Consider the following 21,861-nt stretch of genomic DNA (forward strand, 5'->3'; position numbering starts at 1 on the left):
CCGTCTTGCCAGGCTTCCCATGCGCCAACACCGTTCAACCGGTGACATGAAACCCTGACCCAAAGGTAAGATCAAGGGGGATTTGGAATGCAGTTTCTGCCAGAGGAAGTATAGAAAAGGCTCTGATCTTGCAAGCATATTCAGGCTGCCAGACCTTTTTGCCTGCAACGCAGTGGTTGAGAGGCCGGCCAATTTGGTCAAGCACATCCAAATTTGAAGTAGCGCATGAGCGTTTCATTCTTCTGATAGGCAACAAAGCTGGCTGGCTGCAGATGTTGGACATTGGATGGTGGCTAAACAATTACCACAACTTCCTTGTTGTCCGTGATGTTCATAGGCTCACAAATTGTGTTTCATTGTAAACATAGAGGAGCTGCTGCCTTGTTTTTCGCAAAATGGATACTTGAGCTGCTGCCTTGAACTTTCGAATGCCGAAATTTGAGATTTGAGAACCACCCGACCGAAGACCGGCTAAAGCAAGCTTCGCATTTGACGGTCCAAAGTTGGCCCGACGTGTCGACCCCCCGCCTTTTCCCTCCCCGCATCCTGGACCGGCTCGAAGAAGTCTCGAACGGGGCACGGGCGTACCGGCGAGTCGACGAGTAACACTACTCCTCGACCAGTCCGAAGCTCGTCGCTTCTCTCCTGCCTTTTACACGCTCACCACACCATCCATCGCTTCTGTCTCCTCTCTCCACTTACACTTGGTGCGACAGCAGCACTTTCATTCTTGCAGCTCCGCGACGATACAGCACACGCCATTCGGCTATCTGCATCAAGCTCGCTCACGCTTCGAAATGCTGGCACGACGAAATGCAGGCCGGCTCGCCTCGGGCGCTTTGCGTCAAGCTCAAAAGTCGACCAGCGCCCCTGTCAGGTCGTACCGCGCATCGTCTCATTCAATCTTCCAGCAGCAAGCGAGCGTCCTGCCCAACAATGTGGATGCCTCGTCGGACGAGTTCTTGTCGAATAAGACCTACATGGACGGCCTCGTCGACAAGCTTGATGCCACGCATGCGAAGCTCGCGCAGGGCGGCAGCGAGAAGGCGAGAGCGCGGCATGTGTCTCGCGGCAAGATGCTTCCTCGCGACCGTGTCGCTGCGCTGCTCGACCACGGCTCGCCTTTCGTCGAGCTTTCGCCGATGGCAGCGTACGAGATGTACGGCAAGGACGAGATCCCGGGCGCAGGTATGATCTCGGGTATTGGGCGCGTTTCGGGCACCGAGTGTATGATCGTCGCCAACGACCCCACTGTCAAGGGCGGAAGCTACTACCCCATCTCCGTCAAGAAACACCTTCGAGCGCAAGCGATCGCTCGCGAGAACCGCCTGCCATGCGTCTATCTCAACGAGAGCGGTGGTGCCGCGTTGCCTCATCAAGCGGACGTCTTCCCCGACGAGAACCACTTTGGTCGCATCTTCTACAACATGGCTCAGATGTCGGCGCTCGGCATCCCGCAGATTTCGGTGGTTCACGGCATTAGTGTCGCAGGTGGTGCTTACGTGCCGGCAATGGCGGACGAGACTATCATCGTGCGCAATCAGGGCACTATCTTCCTCGCCGGACCTCCCCTCGTCAAGGCAGCGCTTGGAGAGGTGGTCGACGACGAGACGCTCGGAGGTGGTGAGATGCACTGCAGCGAGTCGGGTGTGACAGATCACCTTGCCGTCGACGACGCGCATGCCATCACATTGGCGAGGGAGGCGGTTGCCAACCTTGGTCTATGCGGTCGATCGAATGCGGCTCTCAACGACGCATCCTTCGACCAGCCATTGTATGACGCCTCGGAGCTCCACGGCATCATCCCGGAGAACGCTCGTAAGCCATTCGACATCCGTGACATCATCTCTCGTCTCGTAGATGGCTCACGCTTCCACGAGTTCAAGAAACTATACGGCAACACCATCGTCACCGGTTTCGCTAAGATTGCAGGTCAAGACGTCGGCATCATCGGCAACAACGGCGTCTTGTTCGGAGAGTCAGCCAAGAAGGCGACCAGCTTCATCCAGCTGTGCAATCAGCGCCAGACTCCGTTGGTCTTCCTGGTCAACGTAACCGGCTACATGGTGGGTACCAAGGCCGAACGCTCCGGTATCGCCAAGGACGGTGCCAAGATGGTTCGAGCGGTCGCGTGCGCAAACGTGCCCAAGTTCACCGTCATTGTTGGAGGCAGCTTCGGCGCGGGCAACTACGGCATGTGCGGACGAGCCTACAGTCCTCGCTTCCTTTGGATGTGGCCCAATGCCCGCGTCGGTGTCATGGGCGGTGAACAGCTCAGCCAGGTCATGGGAACGGTCAGCAGCGACAAGTCCAAGCAGGAAGGTCTTCGCGAGACGATCGAGAAGCAGACTCTGCCCGAGTACGCGAGTGCTCGCATGTGGGACGACGGCATCATTCGACCACAAGACACTCGCAGCGTGCTGGCTCTGGGGCTGAGCGTTGCAAACACGGGTCGATGGAGGAGCTCGCAGCGTGGCGATGCTGGCGGCTCGAGACACCCGGCATGGGACGGCAACAACTACGGCGACGGCGTCTATCGAATGTGAGCCTGCGCGTATCCGCTGCCTTACAGCGAATCCTTTTCAATCAATGCATATATACAGACACATACGACGATGCTGGTCATCCTTCACGAGAGGCTCAAGCAACTTGAGTTGCCAGCCGTTTCTGATGCAGTTCGAGGTTCTCACTTCGACTTGTTTTGAGCCGAGAGCCGCGAGAAGGAATCGTCAGCAGGAAGGCATTTGGGTGGAGCCGGTCGCTGGAAGTCTAACACTGCGAGACTCGGCGTTTTACGCGTCGCGCGACTGAGTTGAACTTTCTTGGCCGTGTTGGACTCGACCTCTTCGATTCAAGATTGTCTTCTGTAGACTCACGATCACGACCACAACCAACAGGCTGTTCACTTGACAACCTCAGGCTGCCTGCTCGTCATCGTTCTTTGACGAACGAAGGAAGCGCGGCTGTCAGTGACTGGCGCAATGGCGGAGTCAAGCTTGCTGGAAGGCAATGGCCTCCTCGACCTCGACACAGCCGCCACCGCCTCTCTCATGTCCCAAGCAAAAGCAGACGAGCTTTTCCCAAGCGCGATGGACCCCTTTCGCGAGCGCCACCTCAACCTCCTGAGCCCAGCTGGCTCGCAAAGTGAAGCGCAAAAGGCGCTCAATGCATGGGGCTCGCAGGGATCTGCGAAGCTGAGCCGTCCGGCTTACACTCATAGCCCAGATCGAGGCGAGCCCATGGACTTCGACGCCGACCTCGATCTCGACCAGCTGCTCGACGAAGAGATGCAGCTGAGGCAGGACTCGGCGCAGATGGATCAGGCACACAGCTTCGCCATGTCGACCTCGTTGGGTCAGCCCGATGATGACGAGCTTGAAGCTTTCCTCATGGCAGAAGAAGAGCACATCGCCTCAACCTCAACTCAACCGCGACAAGGGCGCCCACCTTCGCCACCTCACGATCTAGATTCATCTGTGGCTTCTTCTGCATCCGACTTCCTCGAGAGCAACGGCTTGCTCGGTGGCTCATCATTGCCGAGCTCCCAGCATTCCATGGCTCCAGCGTTAAAGTCACAGACAGAACCAATCGAGCCATTCCCAACATCTGCACAAGCACCATCGTCCAGAGCGATCGAGGCCATCTCGGCACTCGACATGCTCGAGCAAGAGACCGTTCCAGCCGCTGCCACAGAAGACGCCCGACCAGGACCGTCCCGACTGCCTGCTCGCGCAAAGCCTGCGAGCATCCCCAAGTACATACCCGCCGGATTTGTCAACGCGACCACGATGGATGGCACTCCGATCCGCTTTGAACGACGCAGACGCATGAAAGGCTGGAAGGCGCCGGCGATCATGTCGGACGTCGACGCTTCTCAGCTCTTGGAACGACCCATTCACCAGTTGCTGGATGCCGTCGAGGCTTTGAAGGCGCTTGATGTACTGGAACGCGACGAGTCCTTACAACGCGATTCGCGACGGGCGGTCAAACCCAGCGCAACGAGCGCGTCGAACGCGACGAGGCAGATGTGGGTGAACAAGCATCGACCCAACAAGTTCACGGAGCTGCTTGGTGACGAGCGCGTCCATCGCGAGGTGCTCGGCTGGCTCAAAGAGTGGGACGAGTGCGTCTTCAAGCGCAAAAACCATCGCAAGGAGCGCCATCGTCAGTACATACAGGCCAAGTACGGGTTGCCCGAGAACAGCTTTGGTGGCGACAAGGGCGGCGAGCACATGTGGAAGGACCCGTTCGGACGACCCAAGGAGCGCATCATGATGATCTCGGGTCCTCCCGGACTGGGAAAAACCACACTTGCACACGTCATTGGCGCGCACGCCGGCTACAACGTATACGAGCTCAATGCGAGTGACGCCCGCACCGCTGGGGCCGTCGAGGATGTGATCAAGATGGCGCTCGAGTCTGGCAGTCTCAAGGATCCAAGGCCGACGCTGGTGGTTATTGACGAGATCGACGGCGCGACGGGAGGCGGAGGTGGTGCTACGGGCGAGTCTCACGGCTTTGTTCGTGCACTGGTGCGACTTGTTGAGCAGGGCAAGGGTGCGGGCGCCAAAGCGGCCGGTCTTGCCGCTCGTGGCAAGAAGCAGCGGAAGGGCTCCAAACCTCTGCTCCGACCCATCATCTGCATCTGCAACGACCTCTACGCGCCGTCTCTGCGTCCGCTGCGACCCATGTCAAAGCTGGTTCGCTTCAACAAGCCACCTACCAACCTCGTGGTCAAACGTCTGCGCGAGGTGTGCGAAGCAGAGGACCTCTCGGTCGAAGCTCGTGGGCTGTCGCTCTTGGCCGAGCTGACCAACGGCGATATCCGCTCGTGTCTCAACGCGCTTGAGTTTGCAAAGACCAAGAACATCGCGCTCACTGAAGCGGCGGTCAAGAGCGCTTCCGTCGGCATCAAGGATACGGGTGGTACCGTCCACAAGGCCTGGGAGATGCTCTTCCGCCGGCAGAATCGCAAGCAGGCTGCTGCTTCGAACATGAAGGGTGCCAACGCGCACGCTGCCGACGGAGCGGCCTCACCGTGGAACTCGTCTCGCAAGGCATCTGCGCAGGATCTCACCTCAGACGGCAAAGAGAAGCAAAAGGACTTTGCGCTGATCGACACGCCCTCGGAGAACGTCAACCGCATCGTGCACGAGGTGACGAGCTGCAACGAATATGACAAGCTTGCGCTTGGCTGCTTTGAGCATTACCCGACGCTGCGTGCTGCCGACGGAGGGTGGAAGCGGTACCGTCAGGTGCACGACTGGCTGCACTTTGGGCAGAGCATTACAAGCCGGGCATGGTCGCAGGGCAACTTTGAGCTGCTCGGTTTCATGCCTTGGTCGTTTGTGCCCTGGCATCTGTGCTTTGCGCATGTCGGCAATGCACTCCCCGAGTATCCCAAGGTGGACTACGAGAACCATCTCAAGACGATGGCATTCAACGAGATTGCGTCGCAAATCGTGGCGGTTCTGCCGGCCCATGTGCGATCGCAGTTCAACCGGCAGGCGGTGATCACGGAGCTCGGCCCGTCGCTGATGCGCATTCTCACGCCGGAGCTGCGGCCGGTCAACAATCAGCTCTCGCGAGCCGAGGACAAGCAGGTGTTCGCCTCGCTCGTCGAGATCATGACCTCGCTCAACGTCAAGTTTGTGCAGGACAAGATTTCGGAGGAGGAAGCTGCGGCGACGGGGCAGACGGCCGGTGCGCTGGTGTACAAGCTCGATCCGCCGCTCGACATCTTTACCCAGTTCGAGGGCAAGAGGTCGAAGGAGATCGGTCCGTCGCGCTTTGCGGTGCGACAGCTGGTGGCGAGGGAGATGGAGCGACGGCTGCTGCGCAGGAATGCCGGCGTCGAGGCTGGCGAGGATGATGCCGGTTCGACGTCCAAGACTGCTACCGCCATCTATCGGTCCAAGAGCGAAAGTGCGAACGCCGTGCGCGATGGCATCAAGGGCAAGAAGGACAAGATCGCTGTGGACTTCTTTGGTCGACCCATCGTGCAGAAGAGCGCGAGTGTGCCTGCGGGCTTGTCCGTCGTTCCAATTCCAGACGGAATGGGCGGCAAGAAGAGGAAGGTCTCGGAAGGTCGCTCTTCCAGCACTTCCGACTTGAAGAAGACGACGGACGACCCGATGGCAGCTGATGCCGACTCGTCCGCAGCAGCAGCGGCCGAAAAGGTGGAAAGCGAAGACAAGATCAAGGTCTTCTATCGCTACCACGAGGGCTTTTCGAACGCTGTCCGACGGCCCATGAAGATCTCTTCGCTGTTGTAGACTTCTTCCCTGCCCGCATCGTCACCATCGCATCGCAATCTGTAGACCTCTCCTCCAATTTCTTCTTCATGGAACGCTTGCATTCAGAATCAATCTGTGTCGGTCAAAACGCTCACGGGCAGCTTGCTGGCGATGATGGGATGAGGTCTGTTAGTACAAAAGGTGTGAGTGAATGATATGCTATCTAAGGGTGAGGAATTGCGATCGGCTGTATGGATCACTTGTCCTTGTCGCGGCCAAAGGTGAGACCGTAGCCAATGACTTTGTCGCCGCTCTCGAGACAGGGCCAGCTCTGGCCCTTTTGCTGCTTTACGAGGACGAGATCGACCTTGAACTTGGTGACGTTGAAGGACGAATCGGTGGGGTTGATGGAAGCGAAAGGCTTGAGCACCTTTCGAAAGCGACGACCTCGAGAAGAGCCAGTTGCTGGTGGCAGCAGGAGCGAGAAGACGACGCCGTCCTCTTTGAACTCGATCGAGCTGTTGGCCGCATCCACCGACTTGGCGTAAACGGTGAGGCGAACATCGTTGGGAGTCTCGTAATGGTCCATCCTGCAGTCTACGCTCTCCTCTCCATCAGCACTGCCATCTACAGCAGCCTTGGGTGCGCCAACGAACAGATGTCCCGATTTTGCCGTGGAGCATGGCTCAATCTGGAGAAAGTCGTTGAAGTCGAGCACTCTGCGTTTGCAGCACGACCAACCCTTGGATCCTTCGTGGAAGATGGGAGAGCCCTTGTGGTGTTTGCACGTCTCCTTAGATCGATCGCGAGCACCACCGTCATGCTTGAAGCCACACCCTCCGCGCTTGCAGACCAGCCCGGCAGCAAGGTTGGCGTCGGCGTCGGCGGGATCCTCCTCTTCGCCCGGCTCGACTTTGGCCGAAGCTGCCTTGCTCCCTGAGCTTGAGGATTCTGCAACGTTCTGTGCACTCTGGGCGTTTTGTGCTGCCAGCAAGGACATGCCGGAGAGCGGCTGAACGATATCAGACGAGGACTTTGCAAGTCCAAAGGTTTCCTTGCCGTCGGAATCCGTCGACACAGCGACTGAAGGCGCTGCTGGGGCCTCTTCATCTGCGACAACAGCGCCGTTCTTGATGGTGGGCAGCGCCTGCTTTTCTGCCGAGTGCGCTTCGGCCGTGGTGCAGCCTCGAATGGCGAGGAACTGGTCAAACTCCATGACGGGCTTGTTGGTCTCCTTGCAGCATGACCATGACTTGAGACCTTCGTGGAAGACGGGTGCGCCAGGATGGTAGCTGCACGACGCCGCCGCTGAGGTCGAAGAGGCAGGGTCGAAGTCGGCGCCGCAGCCGCGTCGCGTGCAAATCACCATGATGTCAGACAAGCTCCAAGCGAAAGCAGATGAAAGCAAGGTGGAGAGGAAGATGGAGTCCTTGATGGGCTAGCTGCGCTTGATGTCGTATGGGCGCAGTCCGTCCGTGCGGTGGGACAGCGGAGAAGGCTTTCTTCTTGGCCGTTCGGCAATTTAGGCGTTTTGTCGAAATTTGTAGAAGCATCTCTTCGGTACATGGATCGGCGATAGGCTCACGATGCAGCGGGTATCGGGTGATTAAATCAAACTGGAAAAAGACGCGTTGCTTGAACGCGCGAAGGGTTTTGTGCATCTCGGACATGCTCGAGCAGAGCTCACAGACAGGGTGGCGAGCGAGACAGTGGAAGCGAGGCAGTCGGAGTCGGACATGTCCGCAGCGCATCGATAGGATCGATCGTCGGAATGCGAATGTCTGCGTTCGGTTCAGGGTCTTGTTCCTTTGCAAGCGAGGGAGTAGGATCACCGACAGTTGCGCCGAGCTGAATCGAAAATAGAAGGGCGGTCACGACGCCAAGCACGCTTGCTTCATGCTCTGTATTCCTGAGCGAACAGAGAAGGAGGCGCTAGATCCACCCTTACTTCTGCGTAGAAGCCCTCGCTTCTTCTGTACTAAGTCCTTGCGGGTGTTGTCGAGCCTTCGCGACGAGAGGAAGTGAGCGAGCGAGAGGTCTGGTCAACAATTTTGGAGGACGGTCGGTGTGGCTTGCTATTGTGCGTTGTGCCAGCATTCAAAGGGTCAGCCACAACAGAGCAAGCCTGGAGCGCGGTAGAGTATCTCGAGTCGGTGAGCGTTTGCGTGACCAGATTCAGGTTACCACGCCGTCCCTTGACGTTCGGATGCTACGGTACCGCTCTGAGCAATGCTCAAGAAAGACGCGCTGAGGGCTCTTTGTTCCTGTCGGAGCGATGATTGTCATTGGGAAACGGTCAGCTGAATCCCGGAGCGGGTAGACGCATGCGTACAGGCTGCATGCTGCAAGACGAAAAGTCTCCGAGGTACGCGATCAGCTGGCGATCCGGTGCAGCGTGTTGTGGTTGCGTGCGCGTGTGGTGCTGTTGTTGTGAGGCACGGTTATGGGTCACGTTGTCGTCGTGCGCTCCTTTGGAATTCGCTACAAGTCAGAAAAATCAATTTATCACGCCTGCACCTGTCGTTCTGCTTTGACGGGTTTGACGCCTGTCGTGACGGTGGTACGATGTGGCCTGCCGAGACCAACACCTGCAGGGATCTGCATTCGCCTGCACGTTTTGCATCACCTCGCTCACCACCCTCGAGCTTTCAGCTGATTCCACACTTTTTCGCAGAGATGCGCTGCACGCCTGCCGAGGAAAAGTTTTGAGGGATGCTTCCCGCTTTCACCCTTATCATACTGAAAGGCTGCGTCTCTCTTATCACGAAACAATGGCGACATTGGCGGGGTTGGACAGTGAAAGCTCTCTTGTGAAAGTCGAACACGCTGCGTGCCGATATCTGCCGCGTCGGGGAACACAGGCTACTATGTAAGCTGACTCGGTCAGAAGCTTGAGCCAGCGAGTCTAAGATTGTGGCTTGGCCCATATCAGGACCCGAGCTCTTTCATGCGTACCATCGTCTTTTCTACACAAGCGCTCGCCTATAGAGCCAGCAAGCCCATCCCTCTCGTCGATGAACACGGCGCTTGCTCGAGAACGAGCTTTGTTTCCCCAGGATATGAAGCGCGCCAACTCTGTTTTGGAACAACACGCCAAGGACCCTGTCGCCTGATCGTCTTTTCCTGCGGCACCATGAGCATGCTCGTCTTTGAATAGAGTTCGATCGCACTGGCACCTCAACTGGCAACACAGTCATGCTTCAATGCTTCCCAGGGAAGAGAGACTGAGTATCGTGTCCGCGACGCCTCGTTTCTCGAGAAATAAATTTAAGAAGCATAAAATCTTTTTTCTTTCTGTCGTTTGAAAGCAACACAAACCTTTCGGAAGGCCCCGACCGACGCTGACGAAGTCAGTGCAGGGCAGAGCCGAAGAGCCTGAGTAACTTACGAGCCGCCGCTATCCGTAGCGTGGGCTTGAGGGTTGGACCCTGGTTGCCCTGCTTTTAGACGCAAAGTGCAAGACGCAGGTGTCTCCTGAGCATGACAGAACCGCCTTTGCTGCTCGTCACTTTTCACTTTCACACAATCACATCACTGGATCGCTTCTTCCGCACCATCGCTCCGTCTCGACTGCGCCATCATCTCTTCTCTTCCTATCATCAACCCCAATCACGTGCGGCGGAGCCATCATTCTCCCAGAGGCAGCCAGCGCGCATTCGTTGCCAGCCTGCGACACTACAGCAACCGCTTCATCTAGCACTCTTCTCAGTTCCGCCTGTCCGTGCTGCATACAGTCCGCCTCCTACACCAGCTTTCATCGCAGCCACGGCATCCTTTGAGACTACGCATATCACCGATACGACAGACCTTGTGATGCCATTCGTCTCGGCACTATCCTATCCGCAATCTCGATCATAGCTGCGGACGAGCTGATCTGGACGAAATGCTGTCCGGAGGCGGTCGCAATGGCCCGCGCCCGCGTCCTCCAGGCCGTTCGAGATCGTCATTATCGCCGCAGCCTCAAGATGCCAATCCATCGCCTACCTCGAAGCAAGATAAAGTAACGTCTTCCGGCCGCTCTGCCCTGGCCGACATCAACAATACTCTTCACAGCACCAATCACCATGATCATCCGCATACAGCCAAAGTGGACACCAAAGATCTTCCTGCAGCTTGGCCAAGTCAGTCAACTACACCTTGCGAGCCAGCCATGCTCACGCCATCCTCCAGTACAGACGACCTCGATGTCGCTCTGCTCGAAGGTCTCGAACGTCATGAGCTCGAACAGCTTTTGATCGAGGCAAGCCGCAAGATGCGCGAGAGGGAACATAAACTCGTCGTCGCTGCCAACATTGGCAAGGCACTACTTGAAAAGAATCTATCCCTCCGCAGCGGCATCATGACCAGCATGGAATCCAGCTCCAATCTCTTTGGTCTCTCTGACATCGAGGCCATGATCCACGACTTCGCTTCGACCCAGAACACCGACGCCGCACACATGCTCCGATTTGGCGATGCTCGCACACAAACAGGACCCTCGTCGCCTCAACCCATGAACTCGCCTCCCACCACCGACATTGACATCAACTCACAGTGCGAGAACTCGCCAGAACGGCCTGGATCCGACATTACGCCTCTCGCTCGTCCCGTCTCGCTGCCCGACACGGATGATGATTACTTCAGCAGACCGGCGGACAGCACAGCGACGCAGAACGTCAGTGCCTTGGCAGCAGGCACCAGCTCTTTAGCTGCTGATGGATCCATGTGGGTGGCAAGCGATGCTGGCCTGATCGTGTCGCAGCCATGCTCGCCCAGCGCATCTGTCTCCAGCTATGCTTCTCATGCTCTCTTTTCACCCTCAGCCGGCACATCTCGCATCGTCTCGAAACGCGACACTGCAGGCAGTCGACATCGATCTCGTCCGTCGCTCTTGCAAATGCAAGCTTTGGAGGCACAACGACAGCTCGCCGCCCTCGGAGAACAGAACGACGTCCTTCATCAGCAGATCTCGGAGCTTCAGCACGAAGCCGAGAGCGCTCGATTCGAAGGCAGCAAAAAGCTCAGCCGTCTCAACAAGGAACTTCGCGGCCTCAAAGCCGAGCTCGAAGCGGCCACGACCCGCAACGTCGAGCTCGAGAGTAGTCACCTTTCGGCACGATATACTCCGGCGCCGCGATCTCCTATGCGAGACTTTGTGGCGCGTGGTCATTCAGATTCTCCGTCATCCCGGCTCGTCGTATCGAGGGTCCGGTCTGGTGAAGGTGGGTCATCGTCAGACTCAATCCGGAACGCCTTGTCGAAGGACCAGCCAACGTCGGATCATCCCGGTCTAATCCCGTCCACGTCGAACCTCGAGGATCTGGTCCGCTCAGTACACGCCGCAGATGGCGAGAGCGCGCTCCTGGCCCAGTTGCTAGCCAAGATCAAAGAGCTCGAGGAGACAAACTCGGCCATGGCAAAAGCCGAAGAAGATTTCGGCAGTAGAATGGGTCGGGCAATGCAGGAGGACGAGCGTCTTCGCGATGCTCTCACCACTGTTGGCCAGGACCTTGGGATTGCGGCGACATCATCCACCACGGCGAGCCCAGAAAAGGGACTTCACAATGTGGGCGTCTCTCAGCCGCCCCCCGATCGACCCAGCTTCATCACGCCCTCCCACTCGCTTCGATCTCTCGGCTCTCTGATTTTGGACGATGTTTCCAGCCTTGCATCTCCTGTCTCTCCGACACAAAAGCGAAGGGCGCCCGGCAATCGCCATGTCATCGAGCATCGCAAGACTGTGCGCAAAGCACTGCGGCGGGCTCAAAAGGAAATCGCTGCTGACGTCTGGGGTCTCAACAGCGATCCCGCACCTCCTTCTACCGAAGACATGTCGCGGTCTTCTACTGAGCAGTCCTTGGGAACATACTCGATCGACCTCAGTGCCAGCGACAGCATGTCTTCGTCGCCGCGGGCAAAGGGTATGTTCCGAATAGCTTCGTCCCACTCGATCGGCCTCAACGCACCACGAAGGCCTCGCATTCGCATCACTCCCTCGATTGAGGACCTGCGTGCCCGCAAAGGCATGTTCGAGGAGGTCATAGACGGACCACAGCCTGACACCGCTACCGCTGGAGACTGGCAGGATGTCGACAGTCCCATCCGATCTGGCTTTCAGCCAAATGGATCTCTCAGCCCCGCCGACGCAATGCAAACCTACTCTGCGCGCTTGCGGGTCCAGCCCCGAGGCAGATCGGCACAACAAGAGAGCCCGACCCGCAATTCCCTCACGAGCAAAGCTGTGCCTCAGTCCAGCGGCAGTGCAATGCTGGTACTGTCACCCTCTCAGCAAATGTCTTTCCGTCCCACCGCACGCGTTCGCAGGTCGAGGTCAAGATCGCAATCCTTCGGCTCTGAAGCTAATTTCGGACAGCAGGCGCCCTCTGTGCAGCAAACTCCGGATCCCTTCATGAGCCCGTCCCCAGCTTGGCACCGACCTGGCTTAAGTCGCAGTCCCACTTCGGTCTCTTCCCAGCGCGGTCGGACGCTAGGCAGCGAGCTTGGCAGCATCTTCGGTGGCGATGATCGGAAGCACGACTTCGACGACGACCTTCCGCAATCGCGCAGGCTGACCGCCACTGACAATGCAGGATTGGCAGACCGTTCTCAGTCACTTGTCTTGGCTTTCCCTGGAGATGTGACAGCCCTCGCACCACGGTCGAAGTCATGCTCGCGGATCGAGTCCGATCGACCCACTGCACACGTGGGTCGATTGGTGCCCCGATGCGACGAAGAGCACGAGGACGATCTGGAATGCGTCCTGACCCAATCTGCCTATGGTCAGATTGAAGAGGCTTTCCTCGACGAGTCTCTCGTCCACCCTCGCGATGCGGCGCTGTTTGCCCGCGTCGAGGACGAGGAGCAGGGTGCTTGGCTGGCCGATCAGCCAATCATCGAGACTGGCGGCTTGCAAGACGAAGATGAACCTCGAAGCTCGCAATTCGACCTCATCAATGCCGTTGTCGAGCATCAAGCCGTTGCGTGGGCGGATGATGACGACTATGGACGCAATATTACCCAGCGTGAAGCTGCCAAGCTCGGTCTCTTGGCAAGGTCAGCTCTGCTACAAGCAGGTCGAGGCGCTCGATTGCTCACTGGCGCCACGAGGAATAGCAACTCGGCCTTTGGCACGATGACGAAAGCGCACGAGCAGCGACAAGGCGCCGAGAAGCCCCCGCCGGCGCGTTTCGAGATCGAATCAGCCGAGCAGGTCGAGCATCGGCTGCGCATCGAGGCGTTGCTGCGCAGGCGAAGGCAACAGTTGCTGCGAGAGCGTGGGTACCCCGAGCAGTGGGAGCCTGCTCGGAAGGAGGAAGACGAGCTGGTTGCTATGTACGCTCCAAGCCCACAGCGTCTGCAAGAGAGGAGGATGCAAGCTCTTGTGGGTGGCCGAGGCAGCTCAACCGCAACTTCACCTGGCGACGCATCTCCCTCTCAACGCGACCCTCGCCGATCCACTCAGCAGTGGGTGCGTGAGCTCGCATGCGTTTCTCCGACCGTCAAGAAGAGAAGCGGCGGCGTCCGGGATCAGAATCTCGACCTGACGACTCTCGACGATGTCCGGCCCGAGGAGGCCGAATTCGAGCTGCTCGACTGCCCAACCTGGAAGAAGCAGGGCGGACGTGGGACCGACTACTTCCCCACCTCGTTCCGCGCGCGCTACCGCCCGACCATGGTCAAGCAGAGGGTGGCGCACGTGTCGCAGCTCACCTACGGCTGGGTCGAGGAGTGGATCCAGTTCGCATTTGTCGTCTTCCTCGCCTTTGTTGTTATGATCGAGCAAGGGCCGAATCGCAACGCGCGCCGGGGCAAAGCCGGTGCTGCCCCACAGCGTATCATGAACTAGGCAGGATGAAAGCCAACCGGCCTACAACCCATCGACGACCGTCTCAGCCCGTTCGCTTCTCTGCTTTCACTACGTCATCGCAGCTCTTACACCTCAGATACCCCAGTAGATCAGATACCCTGTACCGCCTTTCTCGATCTCTTTCCCTTACATCCCAGATCAATGTGGCTTCAGTCATCGCAATACACTCTTTCGACCAAATTGAATCTCGTTTCGTCCAACGCCGAGTCTGAATGAGGTTAGTGGGATGTGTGCCACGCCAAATGACGAGACGGAATGGCTGATCCGAGGCTCGTGTGGGGATCCTTCACTTTCCGAGCCTACAACTTCGTGGGTGGCAAAGCGCATCACGAGCATTACGATGACTTTTGCGAAGCCGCGGTTGGCGCCGAGAGAGAGCCCCCGTGGCTTGTTGTTGGTGGGTGTCCAGCGCCGTTGTCTACGACAAAGCGGGACGTGTAGCACGGTGATGTACGTGCAGATGAAGGTGTTGCGATTCCGCTGATCGCCGTGATGCATTGCGAAAGGTATAAAGGGCGTTCGCACGACCAGGAGCAACCTTTGACCACACACACCTCCGAGTCAGCCCATCGGCACAGTATCAAAGTCTCGACCGATCGGGGTCCTTTCATCGACATGTGGTTTCGATCTTTGCCCCTCTTCTTGCTGGCCATCCTGGGCCTGGCCCTGTCCGCCGCGGCCAACAAGCCCCTTGCCGCAGTCGCCTTTGTCGACGTGAAGTTCGACGACAAAGCCGCCATCTGGACCCTCCTGCTTGATCCTCGTTATCGCAAAGTGGTCGCCATCACCTCGGGCATCAATGCGCACGATCAAGCCGCGTACGAGCTGTACCGTTATGTGCACGATCAGAACAACACGCCCTACCGCAAGGTGGATATGAGCAAGCTGGAGATCTTGCAAGGAACGAACGCGCTTGGACGCGCAGCTCCGCACGAGGAGTGGTGGGCGGGCTTGCCTCGATGGGTCGTGAACGCTGCGACGGAGCAGACGTTGGTTCAAGGACTTCACGGGTATCGTCTACGAATCTTCCAGCTGGCTCCGACGGCGCCGTACCAGATCGAAGCGGTGCTGCAGGCAACGCAGCCAGGCGACGTCGAGAGCTTCATGCTGCTCCACGGGTACAACTCCGGTCAGGCGAGCAAGGCGCAGGAGACGGCATTCCTGCGCAGCCTCCGCGCCTCTGTTCGAGCAAAGAACCCGCAAGCAGAGGTGTTTTTCACCTCTTCGCTGGACAGCTATGCGCGGGGCGATGGGGGTAAACAGCCGTACGCGGCGATTCGACACATATTCCCGCAGCGCGATCTGGATCAGGCGATGAGGGATCCGTTCTGGTCTCGCCAGCTACTTCGTGCGCATGAGGCGGGTGTAAACATCCCCCCTTTCCCCGTGCAGGACAAGCAGCAGCTCGACGAGATCATCTACAACGCGAGGGTCCACCCGGAGTACCCTACGAGCGCGCAGTGGCGGCGCTACATGACGGACTACATCCAGAGCGCGCTGAGGGCTAACCCGAATGCAGATCATATGACGCTGACGAGGCTGAAGTATACGCATCTGCCCGAGTTCTCGGGCGCCCCGACGCTGGAGCTCGCCGATGCAAGTCACGTCGCTGCGTTTCATCGGTATCTAGACGAGGGGTCGCGCAGTGGGATGCACGTGCATCCGGTAGCTTACCCCCCAGGTCCGCATGAGGCGGGCAAGCGGGTCGGGTTTGTGTCGGCTGCGGGCAACGAGCTGCACGGAGTCTTGCTCAAGGGCGCAGACCGAGATCAGGATCTGGAGTACATCAAGCGTCTGGCTGGCATCCCGCACTGACCGTCTCGTGACAGCTTCATTAGATCGGCGACGGCATCGATTGACGTCTATTTATCCTGTGCACAGCAGATCGATCCGCCCAACTCAATGTGTTGACATCTTCCGAAGACTCTCCGATGAGGCCGCACATGAGAGGGGGGAAGCCACAAGAACCCGACCCTCGTAGCCGCTTTCCGAGACGCGCTTTGCGAAACCCGCTGTCCGATTTCCACTTGCCGCGACCGTCGATCTCCCTGTTCGCCGGTTGCTTCCGCTTCAAACCTTTGCATCGAGATGTTTCGACGCCTTGCACATTGCAAGGGAGTGCTGACAGAGGAGTGGAATGTCCGTGGACAAGTTGCAGTCTGAGGTGGGCCGATGCCCGCATTGGTAAGCGGCATGGTGGTTGGAGCGGCCGCATTTTCCTGTGCGTCCAGTTGCGCCTGCACGTGCCGGGCAGGGGCTAGCTCAAATGCCGTTTCTGAAGCAGCGTGAATCGGTACATCGTTCAGGAAGCGGTTCGGGGCCCCTTGGGGACGTTGGTGATCCGTGGAACTCGGTCTCGTCTGCTTACCAATTGGTCGCGATACGCGCACGAAGCTGCGCAAGGGTTCGTCCTCCGACGGGACTTGGTCCATGTGGCTTTCCACGTGTTCTGGCAGCGCCGACGGTATATAATTCAGCGAACCGGGGCTCCTATCTGCTCGTCTTTCGTTGTGTGTCATCGTCTCCTCCGTCATCATCGCGATCAGATCAGATTTAGTCCTTATCGCCCCTAACACGCACCTTACGACAGAGCGTCATGGCCGACCAGATGCAGGACGTCGAGTTCGAGCCCATCTTCCCTCCGTTCGAGCAGCAACCGTGGAGCCAGTATGCAGAAGCACGCAAGTTCAACACGCCCGGTCGGCCTGCGCCTAAGAAGGGGAGTAATGTATTCGTTCCCATCTTCCTTCGAGACCAATTCACGCTGAGCACGTGGATGCTGATGGGAGCGAGCATCCAATGTCTTCTGGTCAGCGTCCTCGGTGCTCGGCTCTGGATCGTCGCGCTGCCGGTGCTGATGCTGGGCCTGCGATGTCTCCGGACCATCCTGCAGGCTCGCGGTATGCTCAAGAATCCCTACATGGAAGGGGTGATCCCCGGCAAGACGACGTGCCACTTCCCCAACAGCGACGGCTCGTACAGCGGCGCGACCTCTAATAAGTCGATGGCGGTGCTTCTGATCTCGGTCAAGTCCAATCATCCCCTAGGCGCGCTTGCACCTGGCTTCAAAGAGCTCGGCGAGTTTTTCAACGGCTGTGTCGAGTGGTTGGAGGAAGATTCTCATGCTCGCGGCTTCTTGGGCATGACCACCTGGCTCAACGCCAACGACCGCGCGACAAGCAACGAGCTGCTCAACATTGGCTACTTTCGCAACGTCGAGGACATCCATGCGCTTGCCCACCACGCCATTCATCGCGCTGGGTGGAAGTGGTGGAACCAGCACTCGAAGAGCATGGAGTTTTTCACGCTGACGCACGAGATCTTTGTCGTCGACGCCGGGAGCTGGGAGAACATCTTTGTCAACGCCAAGCCGACTCACCTGGGTACAACGGTGGTCAAGGGCGACGATGGACTGTGGAGGTCGCCCCTGATCAGGCTGGGTGCTGCTCATAGGAATTCAGCCAATCGTCTGCGGAGGAAGCAGACGGAGGACGAGAAGAAGAGGCAAGATGAGACGGATGCGATGGCTGGCGAGGCGTATGAACCGCTAGCTTGAGCTCAGCTGGCTGCCAAATCTCTGTCCCTTTGTTGGCTATTCACCGCTCTTTACTTGATCGACAGCTCCACCGTAGGTCCCGAGTGTTGTCCGCGCATGTGAGCCTGGGAGACGTGGGACGATGGACTGCGGAGAGGAGGCTCGACGATCGACTGGAACGCTCGAGAGGATGATGTTGATCTGTGCTGTTTCGGCTGCTCCGCCCGAAATCAAGGGTCTAAGCCTAAGCGAGCGTAAAGGCGAGTCAGCCGTTCGGGTATAAGCCTTGGATCGGGGCTCAGTTTCGGTTCATAGAGCCATTTCGAAGCTGGTGACTCGGTTCCTTGTACAATTTTCTTGCTTGGAAATGAGATCGGGCAATTGGAGGGGAAAGCGTGAGTAAGAAGAAGCTCAAAGCCTCGCAGCCAAGATTCAGGGTCACAAGGCACTCAGTCACCGGCGTTCAATTCTCGCTCAGCGGGACAATAGAAAAATCGCAGGCGTGACGGCTCGCTTGCCGCTTTGGCCTTTGGCTTGGTACACTTTTGGGTTGACCGACGAGAAGGCGAGGAGGGACCTGTGATCAAGACCCTTCTTCGTCCACCCCCATCTTGTGCTGCGCTTGACATCCACCATCCACCGTTTGACCATCTCTTCATCCACCTTCGCTGATTCTGTCTCCCATACTCACTTGATTCAGATTCAGTCTCTACAGAGCATCATCATCTCAGTGCCAGTCTTTGCAGCCATCGTCGCCAGCACCAACAAGGTGGCTGACTCACAGCTTTGCTTGGCAGTCGGTCGTTCCGAATCCTGGCCGCAAGCTGGCTTGAGGCAGTCGTCGACATTGCTCCCTCAGCCACATCATTCCGACTTGAAGCTAGCTCACTTCTAGTCAAGCTTGATCGCGACAGAGATGCAGTCGAAATCCATCGCATCGCATCCAGGCGCATCCAACGTCGGCCATCCCGAGCTCGACAGCCCTTCCAGCTCAGCGTCGCCTGGGCCACGCTCGCCCTCTGGCACCGCCACCCCCGACCGAGCTTTTGGCACTGGCAACGGCTCGATTTCAGCTTCTGTCTCGAAAGCAGCCGCGGCAGGCGCAAGCGCAGGTCCCAGCCGCCCCGCAACAGCCGCCCTCGCAGCCAAGATTGCAGCATCCCGACAGCACGGCACCGTCGCAGACGCCGTCGCCGCTTCCCTCGGCAGCAAACGAGAACGCAAGAGGAAGCGCATCCACTACAGCTGCGCAGAATGTCATCGTCGCAAGCACAAGTGTGATCGCCAGACACCGTGTCAGCCCTGCATTGACCGAGGTCTGGGCGACAGCTGTCGACCCTTCGAGGATGGCGATCAGTTCGGCGACATGCGCGACCGCGTACAACGACTTGAAGACATCGTCGAAGGTCTAGCTATCGCGCATGCAGAGCTCGCCAAGGAACTCAAAGACTCCCGCGGTCAGATGGCCGCCTTTGTCGAAATGGTCTCCGACGACGACGACCAAGATGCCGACCCTGACGATCCTGCTGCTGCATCACGGCCCAAGACCAAGAAGCGCAGAAGGATCATGCGTCCCAGCACGGCGCGAGGCATCGAGAGGGAGGAGCTCTTCAACTCGGAAGCGCAAGCCATCGCTGCTTCCAAGGGCGAAGTCGTTGATTCTACAAACGGCAAAGGAAGCGCGCCACGCTACGATCTCGGCGGCAATCCGCTCGAAGGTGGTCTCGCTCGCGACGGCGATAGCTGGTTTGGCGCTCTCGCTTTGCCTTCTGTCAGCCGTGGTGTCATCGAGACAGAGATCAATGGCGAGCGTCTCGAGCTCGGTGCCAACTTCCCTCGCTTCCCTGCTTCGGTCAAGCTGCATCGTCTCATTCACGAAGGCGGTGCTCCCGAGAACATCCTCAGCGATCTCATGAACTCGCTTCCTTCCAGAGCCGACACGGACCGTCTCCTCGACATCTACTTCCGCGACATCAATCATACCCGTCTGCCAATTCACGAGGGCACCTTCCGCCAGTCGTACGACGAGCTCATGGACTTCCGATGGGGCAATGCAAAGGAAGAGCGAGGCGACGACGGTGCGAGGCACGTGCCCTTCCTCGCTTTCCTCTTTGCTATCCTAGCAACTGCCATGAGGTCCCTGCCAGAAGCGCTAGGCAGCGAATCCGAGGCCAAGAAGGGCGCTGTCCGCCTCTACCACGCCTGTCGACGCACCATCAACATTGCCTCGACCATTCGTGTGGACCACATCGACCTCGTGCTCGCGCATCTCTTCGCCGCTCGCTTCTTGATCTGCCAGCGCCAGAGCGCAGAGAGCTGGTCGCTGCTCGGCAACGCTATTCGCGCCGCACAAGCTATTGGTCTCCACCGCGATGGCAGTAAGCTCGGTCTCGATGCCATCACCACAGAACGCAGGCGTCGACTCTGGGCCATCATCTTTTACATGGACAAGACCACCAGCATCCTCCTCGGTCGTCCGCAAGCCATCCAGGAGTTCCACTGCGACACGCTGCCGCCTTCCGACATCGACATCGACACCATGCCGCGGTCTGCTCGTCCCTACGTCCCGCGTACCAGACCGCGTCCCAACACACCACCAGGAGTGTTCCTCTTTGTCGCCATCCGCCACGAGCTCACCCGACTCACGGGTAAGATTGTTGAGCATTTCCAGAATCTTGCCAGTCCGCGCAGATATGCCGACGTCGTGGCACTCGACGAGGAGCTTGAGAAGTTCCGCAAAGACATTCCGGACATCTACCGCGTCGACAAGGTGGCCAACGGCACAGGGCCGGACACCAACAAGGAGTTCGATACCGTCTGCCCCTGGCTGCCGCTTCATCGATACCTGCTCAACATCGAGTATCACTACGTGCGCATTGCTCTGCATCGACCGTACGTGCTGCGCAACTCGGAGAAGTACTCTCATTCTCGGACGGCAGGTTTCGAAAGCGCCAAAGCAGATCGCAAGGTTCGCCAGGAGTACCGCAAGGACGTCAAATGGGAGCCCGAGCGCGCGCGCAAAGTGCACATGGGCGGGCTGTACCGTCTGTTCAACGCGACCATGATGATCGGCATCGCGCTGTTGCTGGATCCCAATGGTCCGGAGGCGCCGGACTTCCTGTCGTACCTTGACGAGTTCATCGAGCTGCACAAGCACCGTGAAGGGGAGGCGGACCAGTGCAGCAAGCGTGAGGTCAAGATCATCGAGCTGTTCCGGGCCAAGGCTCGCGATCCGACGTGGTGCGCGACGTCGGCGACGGGTGCAGCGGGTAAGAAGGCGGACAAGGACAAGGCCACCAGCAAGGGACGCGCCAAGGACGCAACGAAGCGCGAGAGCGAGGGCACCGCAGGCGTCGGCACGGCCGCTTTCAGCTCCGCCATGCTGCTCGGCAACACCAAACCCTCGCAACTTGCCCGTGCCAACTCGGTCAACACCACGGAGAGCATCACGCCGCCCCCCTTTGCGGGTCTGTTCGGCGGTCCCACCGCAGCCGCATCCGGTCTCTCCCTCGGGACCGTGTCGACCGGCACGACGAGCGATGCAGCCACCGATCTGGCGCAAAGCATCTTCGACCAGCTCGGCGGCTACGAGCCTAGCTTTGGCATGCTCAACCCCACCCCCAACGATGCGCTCAACTTCAACGCCGGTAGCGGCCTAGGGTTTGGACCGAGTCACACGTCCAACAGCATGGGCTTCGATTCTGCTGCAGGGTTTGACATTACGAGCTACTTCAACACGCCTCCTGCCTCGGGTGGGGAGCCGGGGGTGACGGCGCAGGCAACGTCGGCGACGCCCGCACGCAGCGGCGCAGGATCGATCAACATTCCAGCAACGACCTCGGAGCATAGCGGACTGCCCAACTTTCAGCCGAGCGCACACCCGCATTTGCGCGCGCTGAATACCACGGGTGGATTCAACGGTTTCCCCACGCCTCCCCCCGGTGCAGGTGCAGGTGCAGCGCGTGGTGAAGGGGGCGCACCGAATGGCACGGGGGCAAACGGCGTTCCCGGAGACTGGGGTTTGTTGCCCTGGGGCGGACTCATCGAAGCCATCGCCCAGAGCTCGCATGGCATGGAGCATGGGCAGAATGGGTCGGGCACACCGGGCAGCGGGGTCGAGTTGAAGACTGAAACTCCCGAGGGCGGGGAGAAACATTGATTTCATCGTAGAAAGCAACTGCAATGAATCGTCCATGATCGTCTTCTGTCGTTTTTGAAGCGTGTCTACTACCATCTTGTGTGTC

General features: G+C 58.5%; 7 protein-coding genes across 7 annotated transcripts; 6 read left to right on the forward strand and 1 right to left on the reverse strand.

The window, feature by feature from the left end:
- Positions 1–797: 797 nt before the first annotated feature.
- On the forward strand, positions 798–2,546 carry PSEUBRA_005375 (Carboxyl transferase; the record flags this gene model as incomplete). The annotated part of the gene is made up of 1 exon (XM_016438813.1): positions 798–2,546. One exon carries the CDS (start codon positions 798–800, stop codon positions 2,544–2,546), a length of 1,749 nt encoding a protein of 582 aa, XP_016290105.1.
- A 435-nt stretch (positions 2,547–2,981) lies between these two features.
- On the forward strand, positions 2,982–6,275 carry PSEUBRA_005376 (ATPase, AAA-type, core; the record flags this gene model as incomplete). Its single annotated transcript, XM_059465562.1, has 1 exon — positions 2,982–6,275. One exon carries the CDS (start codon positions 2,982–2,984, stop codon positions 6,273–6,275), a length of 3,294 nt encoding a protein of 1,097 aa, XP_059320366.1.
- Positions 6,276–6,492: 217 nt separating this feature from the next.
- On the reverse strand, positions 6,493–7,605 carry PSEUBRA_005377 (Cysteine/histidine-rich domain protein; the record flags this gene model as incomplete). The annotated part of the gene is made up of 1 exon (XM_016438824.1): positions 6,493–7,605. The coding sequence occupies one exon, from the start codon at positions 7,603–7,605 to the stop codon at positions 6,493–6,495; it is 1,113 nt and encodes a 370-aa protein (XP_016290107.1).
- A 2,781-nt stretch (positions 7,606–10,386) lies between these two features.
- PSEUBRA_005378 (uncharacterized protein) lies at positions 10,387–14,061 on the forward strand (the record flags this gene model as incomplete). Its single annotated transcript, XM_059465592.1, has 1 exon — positions 10,387–14,061. The coding sequence occupies one exon, from the start codon at positions 10,387–10,389 to the stop codon at positions 14,059–14,061; it is 3,675 nt and encodes a 1,224-aa protein (XP_059320367.1).
- A 636-nt stretch (positions 14,062–14,697) lies between these two features.
- PSEUBRA_005379 (uncharacterized protein) lies at positions 14,698–15,897 on the forward strand (the record flags this gene model as incomplete). Its single annotated transcript, XM_016438811.1, has 1 exon — positions 14,698–15,897. One exon carries the CDS (start codon positions 14,698–14,700, stop codon positions 15,895–15,897), a length of 1,200 nt encoding a protein of 399 aa, XP_016290109.1.
- Positions 15,898–16,678: 781 nt separating this feature from the next.
- On the forward strand, positions 16,679–17,638 carry PSEUBRA_005380 (Protein of unknown function DUF4188; the record flags this gene model as incomplete). The annotated part of the gene is made up of 1 exon (XM_016438812.1): positions 16,679–17,638. One exon carries the CDS (start codon positions 16,679–16,681, stop codon positions 17,636–17,638), a length of 960 nt encoding a protein of 319 aa, XP_016290110.1.
- Positions 17,639–18,533: 895 nt separating this feature from the next.
- On the forward strand, positions 18,534–21,776 carry PSEUBRA_005381 (uncharacterized protein; the record flags this gene model as incomplete). The annotated part of the gene is made up of 1 exon (XM_016438815.1): positions 18,534–21,776. One exon carries the CDS (start codon positions 18,534–18,536, stop codon positions 21,774–21,776), a length of 3,243 nt encoding a protein of 1,080 aa, XP_016290111.1.
- Between the last annotated feature and the right edge of the window lie 85 nt (positions 21,777–21,861).

Source organism: Kalmanozyma brasiliensis (genome assembly GCF_000497045.1).
Source record: "Kalmanozyma brasiliensis GHG001 unplaced genomic scaffold PSEUBRA_SCAF6, whole genome shotgun sequence".
In the NCBI taxonomy this organism is placed as follows: Eukaryota; Fungi; Basidiomycota; class Ustilaginomycetes; order Ustilaginales; genus Kalmanozyma; species Kalmanozyma brasiliensis.